Below are 20,211 nucleotides of genomic sequence, written 5' to 3'. Positions count from 1 at the left end.
ACAAAGAGGATAAAACAGTGACACAGCAGTTCCTTGATGGGCTCCCACAGGTGGCTGCAGAAGCTCAGGTTGAGCTTGAGCAACCATTGTCTTTGCAGGAGTTATACACTGCATTAAAAGGCATGGAAAATGGAAGGGCACCACGCATTGATGGGCTTCCCGTTGACTTTTTTAAGTCTTTTTGGGCTATGTTGGGAGAGTATTGGCTAGCAGTAGTTAATGATAGTTTAACCGGAGGGTTACTACCAATAAGCTGCAGAAGGGCTGTCCTCACCCTACTGCCCAAAAAGGGTGACCCTAGGGAGGTGAAGAACTGGAGGCCGGTGGCTTTATTGTGCACTGATTATAAGATCCTGTCAAAGGCATTGTCCAACAGGTTGAGGGAGGTGATCGGGCAAATCATACATACGGACCAGTCCTACTGTGTTCCTGGCAGGCAGATAGGGGATAACATTTCTCTGATTCGTGATTTTTTTGGACGTCTCTAGGGCTATTGGGTTGGATGCTGGTCTAATTTCAATTGATCAGGAAAAGGCATTTGACCGAGTTGAACATCAATATTTATGGCACACTTTGGAGGCGTTTGGGTTCAGCTCTGGTTTTATTGCCATGATAGAGGTGATATATGGTGACATTGAAAGTGTATTGAAAGTTAACGGTGGTTTGAGTGCTCCTTTTAAAGTGTGTAGAGGTATTAGGCAGGGATGTTCTTTGTCGGGAATGTTATATGCCATTGCTATAGAGCCACTACTAAATAGCATTAGAAGTCGCATTGAAGGGGTGTACCTTTCAAGGGATATTCCTCCTATTCGTCTCTCAGCCTATGCTGATGATGTAGTTGTTTTAGTGAAAAATCAAGCGGAGGTGGATAGTTTGAGTCTAATGGTTGATCATTTTAGGGGAATATCCTCTGCAAAGGTAAATTGGGAAAATAGCTGTGCTTTACAGATTGGAGAATGGTCTGGAGGGATCATGGCTTTGCCAGGGGGGCTGGAATGGTGTAAGGGAGGTTTTAAGTATCTTGGAGTGTACCTAGGAGATGAGGGGACTATGGAAAAAAATTGGATTGGGGTGGTTGAAATGGTGGAAGGGAGAATAAGGAGATGGCGTTGGTTGCTATCTCGTATGTCATATAGGGGGCACACTATTATAGTTAACAATGTGATTGCCTCTGCACTGTGGCATCGGTTGTCAGTTTTAGAACCACCATCTGGCCTTCTGGCTAAGATACAGGCAATAATTGTGGATTTCTTTTGGGATAAATATCACTGGGTTCCACAAAGTGTTTTGTATTTGTCAAAAGAGGAGGGGGGACAAGGTCTTGTACATCTTGCTAGTAGGGCTGCTGCTTTCCAGTTGCAGTTTATTCAAAGGTTGCTTTATGGACCGGAAAATGTGGTTTGGAGAGGGGTGGCAGGTCTTGTATTACAGTAGGTTGGAGGTTTAGGTTTAAAGAAAGCTTTATTTTTGGTTGATAGTAGCCAGATTTCTAGGGAGGGAATACCTCCGTTTTACAGAGGCCTTCTTAGGGTGTGGAGCATAATGAAGGTGTCCAGACGAACTTCAGCGGAGTCAGTGCATTGGCTGTTGGAGGAACCTCTGGTGTATGGGGCAAGACTGGATTGCACAACTGCAGCTGTTACACATTTTTCCAAGATTCTGGTGAAGGGCAAAATCATCACCATAAAACAGTTAATGGCCATGGCTGGGCCCACCTTAATGGATGGAAGACGGGTGGCTGAACATTTGGGGGTGAGGTCGGAAAGGATTGTAGGACAACTGCTGGGAAGCTGCAGGAAGGCTCTGTCAGCAGAAGAGTGGGGTATGCTTCATGGCCACAAGAAGAAGGTACAAGATGAAGACGTCTCATTTCCAAGACTAGGGATTACACCAAATATCCCAGAGTCAGAAAGAAAGGCGATATTACTGGATTTGAGAGGGTTGGAAGAGGTGGGTTTGGATGAGGTGAATGGGAAAGACTTATATAGGGGGTGTGTCAAGGTGTTGAATAAAGATAAATTGAAAAATAGAAAAGACACTCCATGGAGGGTAAAATTGGGCATTGATGACAAGGTAAAGCCAGCATGGAGAGCACTGTACAAGCCACCGTTACAAAAGGGTACTGGTGATATGCAATGGAGGGTTTTGCATGGCATCATTGCAGTTAATGCTTTTGTATCTGTTATTAACTCAGATGTTGGAGATGGATGTCCTTTTTGTAATATAAGAGAAACCATTTTTCATTGTTTTATGGAGTGTGAGAGGATTAAACCTCTCTTTGAAATGCTGGAGTCTTTGTTTAAAGCTGTAGGAGAGATTTTCAATAACACTGTTTTTATTTTGGGGTTTCAATATAGAAAGCAACAGAAAAGAAATTGTCAACTGTTACATTTTATTTTGGGACAAGCTAAGATGTCCATTTTTCTGAGTAGGAAACATAAGATAGAAACGGGATATGGGCAGGATGTAAGATGTGTTTTTAAAGGATTAGTGAAAATAAGAATAAAAGTGGACTTTGAGATCTTCTCAGCTGTAAAAGATCTCCCATTGTTTGAGGAGAAGTGGGCATACGAAGGAGCGCTTTGTTTTGTAGAGGAGGGGAAACTATATTTTGTAGATGAAATAAGTTTAATATATATGTTCTTTAGTATTTGTATTTTTGAAATTTTTTATGTTATTTTAGTAATTTATTTTAGTATTTTTTTCTTTTTTTTTAGGAATTACATTTTGTGTTTCATTTCTGAAAAGGCAGTGTGTCATTATTTATGTTAACACTTGAGTATAAAATAAAGGTTTTATAAAAACTCTCTCTCTCTCTCTCTCTCTCTCTCTCTCTCTCTCTCTCTCTCTCTCTCTCTCTCTCTCTCTCTCTCTCTCTCTCTCTCTCTCTCTCTCTCTCTCTCTCTCTCTCTCTCTCTCTCTCTCTCTCTCTCTCTCTCTCTCTCTCTCTCTCTCTCTCTCTCTCTCTCTCTCTCTCTCTCTCTCTCTCTCTCTCTCACTCTCTCGCTCTCTCACTCTCTCGCTCTCTCAGAAGACCTGAGCCCTAGGACCATGCCTCAACACTACCTGCTCTGATGACTCCTTGCTGACCCCAGTCCATCTGGTCGTGCTGCTGTTCCAGTTTCAACTGTTCTGCCTGCGGCTATGGAACCCTGACCTGTTCACCGGACGTGTTACCTTGACCCGGACCTGCTGTTTTTGACTCTCTCCCTCTCTACTGCACCTGCTATCTAACTCTGAATGATAGGCTCTGAAATGCCAACTGACATTTACTCCTGAGGTGCTGACCTGTTGCACCCTCTACAACCACTGTGATTATTATGATTGGATCCTGATGGTCATCTATGAAAGTTTGAACATCTTCGCCACGTACTGTTATAATCTCCACCCGGCACAGCCAGAAGAGGACTGGCCACTCCCACCAGAGCCTGGTTCCTCTCTAGGTATCTTCCTAGGTTCCTTCCTTTCTAGGAAGTTTCTCCTAGCCACCGTGCTTCAACATCTGCATTGCTTGCTGTTTGGGGTTTTAGGCTGTTGTTTCTGTACAGCACTTTGTGACATTGGCTGATGTAAAAAGGGCTTTATAAATACATTTGATTGATCGATTGATGACGGCCCAGTACATCACTGGGGCCAATCTTCCTGCCATCTTGGACCTATATACTAGGCGGTGTCAGAGGAAAGCCCCAAAAATTGTAAAAATCTCTAGTCACCCAAGTCATAGACTGTTTTCTCAGCTACCGCATGGCAAAAGGTACCGGAGCGCCAAGTCTAGGACCAAAAGGCTCCTTAACAGCTTCTACCCTCAAGCCATAAGACTGCTGAACAATTAATCAAATGGCCACTGGATTATTTACATTGACACTCCCCCCCTCCATTTTTTTTACACTGCTGCTACTTGCTGTTTATAATCTATGTATAGTCACTTCACTCCTACCTACATGTACAAATGACCTCAACTAACCTGTACCCCCACAGATTGACTCGGTACCGGTACCCCCTGTATTTAGCCTAGTTATTGTTATTATTTTGTGTTACTTTTTATTCTTTTTTACTTTACTTTTTTTTGTTAATATTTTCTTAACTCTTTCTTGAACTGCACTGTTGGTTAAGGGCTTGTAATTAATCATTTCACGGTAAGGTCTACACATGTTGTATTCGGCGCATGTGACAAATAAAGTTTGATTTGATAAAAATCTACAAATGTCTATGCATCACCTGGGGTTGTTGGTGCCGTTGTTCTCCAGTGAGTTACCGATGCGGATCTCAGCACCATCAAGTCTCTCAGGAACAACATCTCCTCTGTTGGTGATGGTGACAGCTGTCACTCTGTACAGATCCAGCAGGTCCACTCTCCACCAGGGGTTGGTCTCCTGTGTAGTGTGGGTGCAGGATCTTTTGTGATAGTTTGATTCTCTGTTCCCATCAATGGCATTGTGAGCCTGGCCATCCCCATACAGTGATGACTGGGTGGCCACTCCTTTCAACGCTACATTTACTACAGGGACAGAGACAAGATTGTTTTAATACAGATATGACCAGTTATTGACAATAATCTTACAGTGTAGGCATTTTACATATTTAAAATATGTGGGGATAGTAGTGATAGGAGTCGTTGAGGGGAGAGGGGTGGATGTTGCAGAGAGGGGAGAGAAGATGGGGGATATTTTGGTGGGAGGAGGAGTGGAGGGGAGAGGGGTGGATGGGTCTGAAATTGAGGTGAAGAGTTCACAGTGATTATTACAATATCTATATAAGAAGTAAATACAACATTAAAAGTGTGACTGCAGAAGCAAGTCTAGCTAATAAGAATATGACGGAAATCTAGAGTTAAATTGCAATCAGCAAGCACACTAATTATAGTTCTATAACATTTATGTTCTGGTATGTAAAAGTAATGTAAAACTTACTTGATGATAAAATTGAACAGAGAAGACAGTTACAGATGATTACCTGCAGGAGTGCCATATACTTCCAATTCACACAGAGTGAGATATTCCTTCCTGTCAGGGATGACCACAACAACATAGCGACCCTGCGTCTCATTACACTGGAAGGTGTAGGTCTCTCTTGCTGGGATGTGGGAGATGACAACACATCTGAGAGAGAGCGAGAGAGAGAGAGAGAATTAGTGTGAATTAGGACTCTCTAAAATGTACCATCAGTCTGTTGACTACATAACCACAGAATGCCTACAGAAGCATGGATAAAGACCAATGTATCTAAATGTCTTCAAGACAGGACATAACAATGTACAGATGTCTGAAGTATGTGTCACCTGGGGTTGTTGATGCCGTTGTTCTCCAGTGAGTTACCAATGCGGATCTCAGCACCATCAAGTCTCTCAGGGACAACATCTCCTCTGTTGGTGATGGTGACAGCTGTCACTCTGTACACATCCAGCAGGTCCACTCTCCACCAGGGGTTGGTCTCCTGTGCAGTGTGGGTGCAGGATCCTAGCTGATAGTCTGATTCTCTGTTCCCATCAATGGCATTGTGAGCCTGGCCATCCCCATACAGTGATGACTGGGTGGCCACTCCTTTCAACGCTACATTTACTACAGGGACAGAGTAGAATGTTTTAATACCTAAATTAAACGTTATTGTTAATCATCTGACAGTGTGTGGAGGAGTGGAGGGAAGAGGGTGGATTTTTCTGAAGAATGGAGCGAAGATAGGGGATAGTAGTGAGTGGGAAAAAAAAGTGAAATCATGTGCTTTTTTGGCACACTTCACGTGATGATATTCCTCATGAGGTTTCACATGTGGATTCAAATTTCACATGAGATTTCACTGTTGATAACCTGCAAACAAAATGTGCCGTTATTATACACACACTGTGTTTTAAACTTATATTTGACATAACTACATTGTGTACATGTTCCCCGGGCGCCGAAGATGTTCCCCAAAAATACACAAGATATAAAAATAAGAAGAACAGGAGAAAGTAAGAAGCTGTATACAGGGTCAGTTCCAACACCATATTTACAATGTGCAGAGATACTGGAGGGATAGAGGGAGATATGTATAGTGGTAAGGTGACTATATACAGGGTCAGTTCCAACACCATATTTACAATGTGCAGAGATACTGCAGTGATGGAGGGAGATATGTATAGGGGTAAGGTGACTATATACAGGGTCAGTTCCAACACCATATTTACAATGTGCAGAGATACTGCAGTGATGGAGGGAGATATGTATAGTGGTAAGGTGACTATATACAGGGTCAGTTCCAACACCATATTTACAATGTGCAGAGATACTGGAGGGATAGAGGTAAATATGTATAGTGGTAAGGTGACTAGACATCAGGATATATGATAAACAGAGTAGCAGCAGCGTATATGATGATTGTATGTGAGTGTGTGTGTGTGTTTGTGTAGAGTCAGTATAAATGTATGTGCATGTTATGTGTGTGTGAGCATATTAAGTGAGTGAATGTGTGTGTGTGTGTGTGTGTGTGTGTGTGTGTGTGTGTGTGTGTGTGTGTGTGTGTGTGTGTGTGTGTGTGAGTGTATAGTCCTGTGAGTATGCATAGATAAAAAAGAAATATTTAGCAGTTATGGCTTTTGGTGTCAGACTTGACGCACCGGTACCGCTTGCCATGCGGAAGCAGAGAGAACAGTCTATGTCCAACAAGCTCTCACAATCTCACGTCAGAATATGAAGCTCATCCATGTTTCTCAAACGTCAAATTTCGAACGGCAACTCAGACATCGATGGAGGTATAATACTGACTTGTGCAACGCGTGACCTGGCTGCTATGTCACGGGTGGTTGGAGTCTTTAATGGTTTTCTGGGACTTCCTTTCATACCACCTGATATAGAGGTCTTGGATGGCAGGGAGCTCGGCCCCAGTGGTGTGCTGGGCTGTCCGCAACCACCCTCTGTAGCGCCACACGATTTTGAGCGGTGCTGTTGCCATACTAAACAGCGATGCAGCCAGTCAAGATGCTCTCAATGGTGCAGCTGTATAACTTTTTGAGGATTCTTCATGACTGTGCGTGTGTGTTGTGGACCATTTTAGGTCCACAGTGATTGGGATACAGAGGAACTTGAAGTTCTTGACCTACTCCACTGCAGCCCCGTCAATGTGGATGGGGGTGAGTTCGTCCCCCGTTTTATGTAGTTCACGATCAGTCTTACTGACGTTGAGGGAAAACTCTGGAAATGTTTTTTTTTTTTGGACACGTATACAATGCATTCGGAAAGTACCCCTTGACTTCTTCTACATTTTGTTACGTTCCAGCCTTATTTTAAAATGGATTATAGTTTTTCCCCCCCTAATCAATCTACACACTATCGTGTCTTTGGGCACCATTAACTGAAGACATGTTTATCAAAATAACTCCCTGTAATTATTATCACGCGATTAAACTGATTAATCATTTAATTGTAATTAACTAGGAGATCGGGGCACCAAGGAAAATATTCAGATTACAAAGTTATAATTTTCCTATTATAACTTTCCTATATTATAACATTATATATTATATTATAGTATCTGACCGATTATCTTCTGGTTTAAATGGTGTATTTTACCTCGTGTCAGTCTCATTCCAAACGTCGTAAATTGTTGTATCTGCACGAACCCAGTCTTTACTAAATCATCTATACATCAACTGTCTTAAAATCATTTATTTACTAAACAAAGTAATTCACAGAAAGTATACAAAGAGTAATTATCGTCACAAAGAATTGGTAGAGTAATGTGCCCTAGTGGGCTAAACCGGCATGGCGGGTGTCTTGTTAAAACAAAGGGTCATAAAGGGCAGCTGAGAAGACACTACAGAGTTGATAAATATTAACAATTGATATGCTTATCCTTTGCACATGAACGCTCACTCATTCAGGAACAATTGCAATCAATATATATTTACGTTCAGTGCGTCGTCGGGATCCTTGTTGGAGAGTTTTTGTCCTGTTGGAGAGTTTTTGTCCGCGTTCTCGCTCTCTCGGTTAGAATGGATATTTCAAAGCGACATTCATTAATGTCGTTATAGAATGGGTGTTTCGTCGGTCTTCGCGTTCGATGATATCAAATTTCTAGCTGCAGACTATTGTTATTATTCTGTCAGTATCGATAGTCTAAAAGTTTAACCACGTGGTATGGTTAAAGTTCAGAAGAGGGATGCATGGTCAAACCTATTGGCCAACTCATAATGGAGTGGAGGCCTGGTCTCAATAAAGTAACCCTGGGTGGGGGTTTTATTCGGAATGACAGAAAAAGTCTGTCTCATGACGCCAGGTCTTGTCTGTGTCCCTGGGGGCGTGCCGATGACTGAGTTAAGCTTTGAACAGAAATACAATTCTATCACATTAACATCAGTACATAGCCTCTCAACATATTCCAAATAGCTTTAATCTTATTAAATCATTGTATACAACCATTTAGATGCAAGTCCCGTAGCTGAGGCTACTATATAAACCTTAGTATGGTAATATGGCACTATTGTCTCTAATGAGTGTCACAAAATTGTACCAAGCGGACCAGTTCGTAGCTGGATTCTTCACCGATCTTTTATACCTTCTCCAGAACATAAATGTCGTTCGGTTCCCCAATTCTGTGAGTTGGAAGAATTCCTTTGTCACTCTATGAAACCCCTCTCTGTCTCAAAACTGGGCCATGCGGCAGGACATTCCCCTTTAGAATTTTACGACCCCTCTCACCACAGCAGTGTCAGAAGTATAGAGGTCGGGGGATGGTGCATAGAAAAGGCCTGGTGCAGAGGGAGGGGGTTCAACTGTGTTCTCTGTACCCAGAGAGAGGGCAACGTCATAACAACACAATACACCATAATGACAAAGCAAAAACAAGGACATTGAGACAAAAATAAATACCTTATTTACATAACTGTTCAGACCCTTTACTATGAGACCTGAGTATGAGCTCAGGTGCATCCGGTTTCCATTGATCATCCTTAAAATGTTTCTACAACTTGATTGCAGTCCACCTGTGGTAAATTCAATTGATTGGACATGATTTGGAAAGGCACACACCTGTCTATATAAGGTCCCACAGTTGATAGTGCATGTCAGAGCAAAAACCAATCCATGAGGTCGAAGGAATTGTCTGCAGAGCTCCGAGACAGGAGTGTGTCGAGGCACAGATCTGGGGAAGAGTAACAAAACATTTCTGCTGCATTGAAGGTCACCAAGAACACAGTGGGCTCCATTATTCTTAAATGGAAGAAGTTTAGAAACACCAAAACTGAGCAATCTGGGGAGAAGGGCTTTGGTCAGGGAGGTGACCTGGAACCCAATGGTCACTCTGACAGAGCTCCAGAGTTCCTCTGTGGAAATGAGAGAACCTTCCAGAAGGACAACCATATCTGCAGCACTTCACCAATCAGGCCTTTATGGTAGAGTGGCCAGACAGAAGCCACTTCTCAGTAAAAGGCACATGACAGCTCGCTTGGAGTTGCCAAAAGTCACCTAAAGGACTCTCAGAACATGAGAAACAAGATTCTCTGGTTTGATGAAACCAAGATTGAACTCTTTGGCCTGAATGCCAAGCATGACCTGGCACCATCCCTACAGAGAAGCATGGTGGTGACAGCATCATGCTGTGGGGATGTTTCTCAGTGGCAGGGACTGAGGGACTTGTCAGGATCGATGAAAAGATGAAAGAAGCAAAGTATAGAGAGATCCTTGATTAAAAACCTGCTCCAGAGCACTCAGGACCTCAGACTGGGGCAAAGTTTCACCTTCCAACAAGACAATGACCTTAAGCGCAAAGCCAAAACAATGCAGGTGTGGCTTCGGGACAAGTCTCAAGGTCCTTGAGTGGCCCAGCCAGAGCCGGGACTTGAACCCGATCGAACACATTTTTACATTTACATTTTAGTCATTTAGCAGACGCTCTTATCCAGAGCGACTTACAGAAGTGAATGCATATTTCATTTCATGCATCTTTTTTTTTGTACTGGCCCCCCGTGGGAATCCAACCCACAACCCTGGCATTGCACACACCATGCTGGCATTGCACACACCATGCTCTACCAACTGAGCCACAGGGAACACCTCTGGAGAGACCTGAAAAAAGCTGTGTAGCGATGCTCCCCATCCAACTTGATAGAGCTTGAGTGGATCTGCAGAGAAGAATGGGAGAACTCCCCAAATACTGGTGTCCAAGCTTTGAGCATCATACCCAAGAAGACTTGAGGCTGTAATCGCTGCCAAAGGTGCTGCAACAAAGTACTGAGTAAAGGGTCTGAATACTGATGTAAATGTGATATTTCTGTTTTAAATTTTAATACATTTGCTAAAATTTCTACCTACCTGTTTTTGCTTTGTCATTATCGGGTATTGTGTATAGATGGATGAGGGGGGGAAAAAGACAATTTAATCCATTTTAGAATAAGGCTGTAAAAAAATTAGGAAAAGTCAAGGGGTCTGAATACTTTCTGAATACACTGTATATTATCAAGCATTTCACACATATTATCCAGATACTGACTGTTAGCACTTGATGGTCTATAGCAACTTGCCACAAGAATGGGTTTTAGGTGAGACAGGTGAATCTCTAGCCACATTACTTCAACAGTATTTGACATGAGATCCTCTCTTAGCTTTACAGGAATGTGGCTGTGAACATAGACCACCACTCCCATTGGAATTTTTGTATTGTCTGTATATGTTATAACCATGTATTTCTACCACTATATTTTCAAATGTATTATCCAAGTGAGTTTCAGAGACAGTAAGTATATGAATGTCATCTGTTACAAGCAAGTTATCGATTTAATGTCAGTGAGAGAATTACACTGCCAAGGCAGGCCTACACCAAACACAAATTCACATAAATTAAAATGACAATAAAAAAATTAAAAAAGTCTAGACCCGTTGTTTACGAAGCAGGTGTTCATAAAAATGTGGGATGTGGGAATTTACCAGTGGTGTAGTTGTAAATACCAGTTGGATGCATTCATGTGCTTTGAACAAGCTGTGTCAACCATAAACTAAAAGTACAGCTATCATACTTGTGAACAAATTATACAGTTCAAAAACCATACTAATAGATCCTTTTTTATAAATAGCGTTTTGTTGTTCCGTTTACCTGCAAAAAAATGCTGTTATTGAGGTAATTTCCTTAGTAGGTGATGTCAGAGGTCAGCATGTGGGAGAAGTCGGAGCTCAGGGACGATAGACACATTTCCCACTAGTGCTTCTACACCTGCATTGCTTGCTGTTTGGGGTTTAAGGCTGGGTTTCTGTACAGCACTTTGAGATATCAGCTGATGTAAGAAGGGCTATATATAAATAAACATTTGATTTGATTTACCAGTTGGAGGGCAATTCAGTGGATTTTTCCTAGTCGTATCTGGTAAATTCTCAATTTCCACTTGGTTACAAATGCAACATTAAATACAATCATTGGTGCACTTTGAAATGTAGGTGGGAGCAATGTGCTGGCTGTGGCTCATTAGCATATTAGGGCGCATGGTCTAAAATATGTTGTATTTGTGCCAATTGTCAGTGGAAGTGTTGTACCAGTTTGCGCATCTCTGAGTAATCCGCCCTTCTGAATGTTGACCTCTTTAAAGGTCTTGCTCACATCGGCTACAGAGAGTGTGATCACACAGTTGTCCGGAACAGATGGTGCTCTCATGCATCCTTCAGTGTTGCTTGCCTCGAAGCAAGCATAAAAGGCATTTAGCCCATCTGGTAGGCTCACGGCTGGGTTTCCCTTTGTAGTTTGCAAGCCCTGTCACATCTGACGTAGTAGGATTCAATCTTAGCCCTGAATTTATGCTTTTCCTGTTTGATGGTTCATCTGAGGGCATAGTGGGATTTCTTACAAGTGTCCAGATTAGTATGACACTCCTTGAAAGCAGCAGCTCTAGCCTTTAGCACTGTGTGGATGTTGCCTGTAATCAATGGCTTCTGGTTGGGATATGTACGTGCGGTCACTGTAAGGATGACATCATCAATTCACATTTTTTTTAACCTTTATTTAACAAGGCAAGTCAGTTATTTATTCTTACTTTATGCTTATTTTTAATGACGGCCTAGGAACAGTGGGTTAACTGCTTTGTTCAGGGGCAGAATGACATATTTTTACCTTGTCAGCTCGGGGTTTCGATCTTGCAACCTTTCAGTTACAAGTCCAACGCTTTAACCACTAGGTTACCTGCCGCCTCGTAACATATTCTAGTTTATGCTAACAAAACAGTCCTGTATCGTAGCATCCGCGTCATTTGTCTGAGCGAGTCACTGGTACTTCCTGCTTTAGTCTGATGATGTATGACATAATGGCAACATTGAATGTCCACCGAGTGAATAAATCTTTGAGCATCAAAAATATGGTATTGCCGGCTTATGCGCTGTAGGCATCCAAATCCTCTGGATGTCCACCGACACCACCACAATGTTTGAGAGAGGTTGGTGTTGTCTAAATTTTGTTTTTATAGTGAACAATAATTTTTAGGCACATCCAGTCCACAAAAACAGTGCAAAAATGTCCCGTGACCACACCTGACACCACTTACTAAGACATCTGGCCATTTCTAGTTGTTAGGTCTGTCAATCCCATTTTATTCTGATATTGTTCACATGTTATTATGGTTACCAACAGGGCACAAACCTCTATCCAGGCGCTGTGTAATAAAGTTGGCATTAACTCCCAGGAAGGACGGTCTGAACTCTCAGAAATAGACACCCACTTACCCAGAGTCTGAAAGAGGCTGCGCTGCTCCAATGACCTCAGGAGTTCCTCAGAGGTTGAAGGGGCAGCCTGGGAGCTGCCCACTGAGAGAAGGCCCAGGACAACAGTGACACACACCACCAGCATTATATCTCAGATGGCTCACTATAATATCTCAATATGTCTCCATTTGTCTCTGCACACAAAGTCTGTCTCACTCTGCCTGTGGTTGTTTCAATGGTGTCAAGGATAGTCTGTCTTTAATCCAGTCTGTTGTTTGCTCTTCTGTGCCTCAGTAAGGCACAACAGGTCAGATTCCAGGAACATTTGCTGTTTGCGCAGACTTTGTCCTTCCACTGTTGTTAAATCTAAACACGGCAAAGGTCAGAAATCAATTTAGTAGGAACCAGTTTCTTTGATCACACGGCCATAGATGGACTACCTCTTCCTACTGAATGCAAGACAAATTTTTGTCTTCCTGTTCCTGCTTACATCTAGCAGAATATATTTGTTTTCAAGCAGTTTGAATAATGTTCAGTGGTTACTTCCTTTTGTGTTTTTTTTCCTTTGGAGCAGAAGAGCTAGTTTCAATGTGCAGTGCATTGGGAAAGTATTCAGACCACTTGACTTTTTCAACATTTTGTTACGTTACAGCCTTATTCTAAAATTAATTAAATAAACAAAAATCCTCAGCAATGTACACACAATACCAAATGTGACTCACCACCTGGATTTGGTCTTGTGTAGCAAAATGTGAAATTATGTTTTTTACATTGGATAAAAGTAGAAACTCAGAACTACAAAATGGTATATCATACACTGCATTTGAGGAACAATGGGAAATTAATCCTGCTTTGAAAGTTGATCAATTTGAAAACTCACTTTTGAGAAAATTGCCTTTGAATGTTTTGGTGTCTAGTGAAGAGCTCTTCTTTGTCTACACCCATTCAGCATCGTTCACACCCTCTTAAGCTTTAGTCCCACCCATCTCGTTTCGCTCTCGGAGCGCACACTTGACGCTCTGACCGATGATTTGTTTACCTCTGGATAAAATGAAAACAGCCTAACCAGCTCTGCTGGCAACAATTTCATTACGTTTTTTTGCAGATGTTTACTGACACCGGCCATATTCAATGGGTGTTGTACACATGTCATGTAACATTAGCTAACGAGCCAGCCAGCTAACGTTAGCTATTTAAACAACCATGAACAAGTCCCAACACTGCCTAACATTAGGCTCTAACTAGAAAAGCATACAGCTCTGGGAAACGAATAATAACGTCCGCTAGGGAGCCAGCCAGCATTAGCTAGCTAGCTAACAGTTCACTTTAGCTTAAGACATATAGCTAGCGAGATAAACAATGAACCTGACTTGCTTAGTTAAATAAAGGTTAAATAAAATTTTTTTTAATAAAAAGCTAGGTTAACAACTTTTAAGACCACACACGTAACGTTCGATAACGAGCCAACCAGCTAACGTTAGCTAGTTAAAAAACAATGAACAAAGTGGCAACAATGCCACAATGTTAGCTAGCTAACATTAGACTCTAACTAGAAAGCAAACGGCTCTGGGAAACAGATAATGTCAGCTAGGCTGCCAGACAGCTAACGTTAGATAGCTAACAGTAGATTTTAGCTTGAAACAAAACCAATTTCTGTCAAAATTAGAAACGTGTAATATATGAAAATGTAGCTAGCTAATGCTAGACTACCTTACCTGCATACATCAACATGCATCATGGACGCATCTCCCTGTCAGGAATGCCATACCACGGTTGCCCTTAGTTTGAAAATGTAATCCTGAGCCAGGTGTTTTCGCCATCTCTATAGCTATCATACTCTAATTCCTCTGATTTCAAAACTTGATCCTCCAGAAAATGGAGAGCAACACTTATGAAGCTCCACTACATAGTACATTTAAACAAAGGCGTGCTCGACAGGATTACCAACACAGACTGACGAGCTCAAATAGACAGACGCCTTCAATATGGCAGACCAATCCTCTCTCCTCTCTCGGTATGTCCAGCCCACTCATTATCTCAGCCAATCATGGCTAGTGGGAAGGTTACTAACTTTTTCTGTGGCTTAACCAACAGGGCTCGTAATTTAACAATTTTATTCGTATTTACAGATGGCATACACGTTTGTTATTAAGGCACATGAAAGTTCACGTTTGAGAAGGCATTTCTGCCAAAAAACGCATTTTGATAAATAAATATTTTTTTTACGTTCAAACGGCTCTCCTGTGAAGTCGTGACTTGCGACATAGGCCTAGTTTCCTGAATTGGGTCACATATTTGCATGATTTATATTATTCATTACATCATTAATGTTTTGTTCCTGAATGTGACCGACCAATACCTCACGAGGCTTCTTCTCTCCAAGCTGAGACCTTGAAACTGAGATATTCATTTTAGTTCCAAGAACAATGTTCTGGGTGTACTGTCAGAATTGCTCATCATTGATAGTGAGGATTCCTCCATGCATCTAATTTGTTATTAGAAAATCAGCATTGATCTGATGTACAAACATAACATTTTCCCTCATACTAGTCTCTTTTCACTTGTCAAAATGAGACAGTGAAGACCAACCAGCCAAAAGGAGGAGAGTGAAAAGTGGAGAGCAATGTATCAGGAGGAGAGGTCATGCTTCAACAACCGATTGGTGTCTTAAAAGTTTTTGAATCACTAATCTTTGTATAGTGGCTATTTCATGGTAAATTCATAAATTAACCCATGTCATCAATCTGAGCCATATATAATTGTGTATACAGAGTAGGGGGTAGTAGTGTCTTGTTAATTTACAGTCAGTAGTTGATTGGAAAAGATGCCTGTGGTTGTTGGAGATATTTAGTAATTTGTGCTATTTATTGTAGCGTCTCCTATGACTGTAGGAATTCATAGTAGTATCAGGCAATGACACATGATCCTAATGTTTTCCAGTCATATACAGCTGTGCTGAAGATGCTCCCATGGACGATGATGCATTTTATTTAAATGCTCAAAAAGATTTTGCTAAGATGATAACATGTGCTGCACCTGTAAGTGGCATCTTTTGAATTATGGAAGGGGAGGGGTTCATTTGACCCTTAGACTTGGTCAAGAACATTTCATAGGAAAAGGAAGCATATCACTTAGCTGGCTGGAGACCAGCGCTCACAAAAGGTATGTTTATGGTTTTCCGAGATTAAAGATCAACTGACCTTCTATTGGTGTCTCTGTATTTTCAGAAATGAGTTCAGGCAAAAGTTCTATGTGACATTGTGAAATTAAAACTGAGATGTGAGAGGTGACACCCCCAGGTTAATGAGTATCTGTACTTTGCGTTGTATCCTGTGGTCAACAGCTTTGGTTTAAGTAATATGGAAGTAAGTACCTCAATGAAACTGCTTTACAAATGCTAAATGTGGGCCTGTCAAAACATTTTTGCAGACCAAAACATGCAGAGACTAGAGGCCATTCCGCAGTCAGTGCCAGCTGACAGGCCAGCTGATGTGCCACAGCCAACTACGGCATCAAGCTGTTAAATGCGTAAAAAGATGGCAGAGGAGCAGTGGCAAGACGCTCTACATTTCCACCTGGAGTGCATGGTGACAGCTACAAATGTTGTCAGTGAGATCTGCAATCTCTGCTACCAGGAGGAGGCAGTTGTAAGATGCCGAGACTGCCTGCCGCAGGAGAGGTTTCGTTCGGAATGTGACTGTATCGAGCACGGGAAAAGGCATCTCCACGACAGGGACATCGTGAAAGAAGGTTTCTACACACCTATTCCGCAAGAGACATACAGTGCTGAGAGAAAGTTTGTGAAGCCTTTAGTAGTTTATGTATTTCTGCATACGTTTGATGATAATGTTTCTGAACACTTCTAAATGAATCCTGATAATGCCATGATTAAGAAAAACATGAATGAATCATGAATAATGACAAGTGAGAAGCATACAGAGGCTACAAAAAAAACATGCTAAAATGCTAACACAGGCTCTTCATTACCAATGACTTGGGAGAGCATATTAGCATGATAATATGTTTTGTTGACTCAGAGGCTTGGAAGATAAACTGAACTCTATAGAACAGCAGCAGATGGATGGACAGTGAGTGTTGGGAGCAGGGGCGTTGCCAGAATGAAGAAAAAAAAACTACCGGGCCGCTAACATAGAAATCAGAATGTTTCAGATTAAATAACGTACTGAACAATATGTGTTATTAAATGTACTAACCATAAGCTTCTGCTGCTCTATACTACAATTGTATATATTCTAGTTTCCACCTTCATTCTTTGCCTATATTAACAGTATTGCAAACATTTTTGGTTCCTAATGTTAACAAAAGCTGTCTGTGTCATGAGATTTTTGATGCTTTATTATAAATAACCAAACAATTGGTGACTTATTTTTTAATATATAGTATTGTAGTCCATTTTAATGAAGAAATGACCAATGATCCATGTTTCAGATTAAAGAATGTTTGACCAATTCTTATAAACACGGCTAATCCTCTTCTGCCCTTTGCATAATTCCTAAATATATGCCTAAATAACATACCCAAAATAAAAAATGTTCCAGAACTATGTGGACTGCAGGCATAAATGTGGTACCTACAGAGAACAAGCATCTGTGAAACTGCAACTGTAGTGTCAAGACATTATGTGGGCATTCCTGAGTAAATTCAACAGGAGATTAACCATAGCAGAAAATACTCTGAAACAGTACTTTGCTCATCCCTGGGCAGGCTTGGGTAGAACAGTGGCATTTGTCCTTGTTTGTTCCCTGTTAACAACAAGAGCCCAGTGTCGAGCCTTCTTGTGAGCAAACTCATTTATAATGCCTTTAAAGTAAAATTTTCTAGAAAACTGGTTTTCAACTGAAAGGATGGCAAGGCTGTTCAACCTGTCTTGGCACATTGTAGATCTCAGTTTTCAGCTTACTGAAGGCACGTTCACCTCCAGCAACTGTTACAGACATTGTACAGTAGAGTCGCAGTGCAATGCACGTCTCTCCAAAAGTGCTCTGTTAGCTGCATCTTGTGGATCCCATTTAGGAGCGCTACAGGAGAAAGACTATCTGAAAAAGGGGCACCATATATGTCGCACTTCAATTTCAAATCCATCTGTGAGATCTTTGGAGTACTTGTTTCTCAATTTGTGGCAAGATACACAAATTTGGTTTTCAGTCATTTTCCTAAATGTAAGTATTGGTGAAAACTCCTCGCATACAGCTGCAACCGTGTGGAACCCCATGTCCAAATGACTGATTATACTATCCAGAGCCACATCAAACACTGTGTTGCGAAATCCACTGTCTGACTTCTGTTCATTTGTTATGTCATCTTCAGTCTCATCAGGGAAACGTTTTCTTTTTTTCTGGAGGCGGCTCCTCTGTTCACTGTAAAATTGAGTAGTTATACCCATTTCATTTGACACCATGGAGGCTTCTGCCAGAAGAGCGTCCCGTTGATTACACAGAGCCTGTATTTCTTCCTGTAGTGTCTTATTGTGACCTGCTTCAGTGTCCAGAGAAATATTTCCTGACTGAAGAATTAGGCTTCTATTCTCAATACACTGCAAAACTTTTACCCAGAAAGTGAGCAGGAAGATTGCCTTGAAAGACATGAAGTAGCTTTTCAGACCTTTTGCCTCAGATTTGGCTTTGTTTGTCAGGCTGCAGGTAGCAAGAAGCATGTCTAGGGCCTTGATGATAGTCTGTAAATGAGTTGCCACTGGTCGGACTGCAGCAATATGCACACCATCACATGGCTGAAAGGCAGTTAAGACAGAAGCCAGTCTTTTCCTTGAGAATGGCCCATCGCTCTGGGCTGCCACTGAACAGATTGTAAAGATGATTCACAGAGCCAAAAAATGTTGATACTTCTGGGCACGACCGAGCTTCATGTACACCCACAGGATTAAGAGTATGGGAGGCACAAGGTGAGTATATGGCCAGTGGATTCTTTTGCAGTATGTGTGCTTGATCTCCCTTCACTTTCCCTGACATATTTGCACCATTATCATAGCCTTGACCACGGCAATCTGCTATGTCAATACCATGCCCTTCCAATGCACACAAAGTAATTTCAGAAATCTTTCTAGCAAAATCTTTAAATTCAAGAAAACGTTCAATTATTTCCCATTCGTCTGTTCCCTGGACTTTATCTTTGTGTACATATCTCACCAACAATACATTTTGCTCAGTATGGGAAATGTCTGGAGTTGCATCACAAATAACCGAGTAATAGATTGCATCTTCTCTTTCATAAAGTATTGTTATCAAAACCCTTTGACCACATATTCCTATGAAGTTGTTTTGGCTCTCAGGGCTGAGGTAATGAGTCAGTCATGCTCCTTTCTTTATGTCCCTGACTTCCTGTAAGTGCTCACGTAATCGCGGGCCTCAATTTGACAACAGTTCAAGTAAGCCTAGGCAATGTCCATTATGCACATAATCAAGATTAAGTGATTTCCCCCGGAATGGCAGATTCCTAGATGCTAAGTACAGTGTCTGACTGGATTTGTTTCTGCAGCTGACTGTCTATACCTGTAGCTGTTGTTACGGTATTCTGCAGATTTTTCAATTTCCAGTAACAGTTCTTGTGAGACACACCGTCCTCATGCTCTAGTAGTCTGACATACATTCTCCGCCATTTCACTGATGATATCTTATAGCCATCGTTACTATTCAGAGAACTGGGTGATTGTTTACTTTGCTCATGAGAAAAGAGAACACATGGAATGTAATATAATGCCTTTACACTCTTACTATAAAGAAGCCAGTCTCTCTACACCTTTTCTCTTCTGTTTGCTGACTTACTGTACTGTAAATAGTTGTGCAATGGCTTGCCTTCTGAGTCTGGGGACATGATTTTATACAGTTCTGTCTCCTCACCACACCTGTTGGCTAGTCTGTGAACAATAGCATCTCTTTCATGGTCTTGTACTTTCTTTGGCCATAGTGCTGGATCATCTAAAACCTCATCTTCCTCACTTCAAATCTGCCCATACTCTTCCTTTCCCTTATTACTTGCTTGTTCAATCTCTTTAACTTCACTGACACTGCTGCTACTCTTTAAAACTTCTTCGGGATCGGTGTCCTTTCCACAGGACGGTTGAGGTAACGTAGGCTAATGCGATTAGCATGAGGTTGTAAGTAACAAGAAAAGTTCCCAGCATGGTGTTACCAAATAATCCAAATTGAGTTGTTTTTAACCCAGCTTTTTTGTGTGCAATAACTGGGGTAAATTTAATTCAAATCATATTTCCTTCAGACTTATTTCGAATTAGGTTAGCAGATTGTCGTATATGCATGTTTTTTTTATTACTTTCATTGAGATAATGGCAATAGGGCCAGATTCAAAAGTTTCCTTAAAGGGGCAATCCTTAGTTGAAACATCCATTTTTGGACTTATAAATCAATGATATGTACCCATTGATTGTTGAAGAATATAACTTAGAAATGCCTCCTGAGCTTAGTTGTAAGTCATCAGAACCAAATATAAGTATGTTTCACTCCAATGTTTGTTAACAAAGTAAATGTAAACAATAACTAAGTAGCAGCAATACTCAATAAGTGGA

The 20,211-nt window shown here is 41.3% G+C and overlaps 1 protein-coding gene across 1 annotated transcript in view; it reads right to left on the bottom strand.

Annotated features, from left to right (window-relative positions):
* Positions 1 to 20,211, bottom strand: part of LOC115194974 (uncharacterized) — a 389,153-nt gene that overhangs the window by 6,930 nt on the left and 362,012 nt on the right. Inside the window, exons 17-19 of the mRNA XM_029754876.1 lie at positions 5,279 to 5,558; positions 4,954 to 5,099; positions 4,219 to 4,498 (exon numbers count right to left, since the gene is read on the bottom strand). Coding sequence (XP_029610736.1) covers positions 4,219 to 4,498; positions 4,954 to 5,099; positions 5,279 to 5,558 — 706 coding nt within the window. The remainder of the gene's footprint in view (positions 1 to 4,218; positions 4,499 to 4,953; positions 5,100 to 5,278; positions 5,559 to 20,211) is intronic.

This window comes from Salmo trutta, chromosome 5 (genome assembly GCF_901001165.1).
Source record: "Salmo trutta chromosome 5, fSalTru1.1, whole genome shotgun sequence".
NCBI classification, from domain to species: Eukaryota; Metazoa; Chordata; class Actinopteri; order Salmoniformes; family Salmonidae; genus Salmo; species Salmo trutta.
This window is presented reverse-complemented; position numbering and strand designations above follow the sequence as displayed.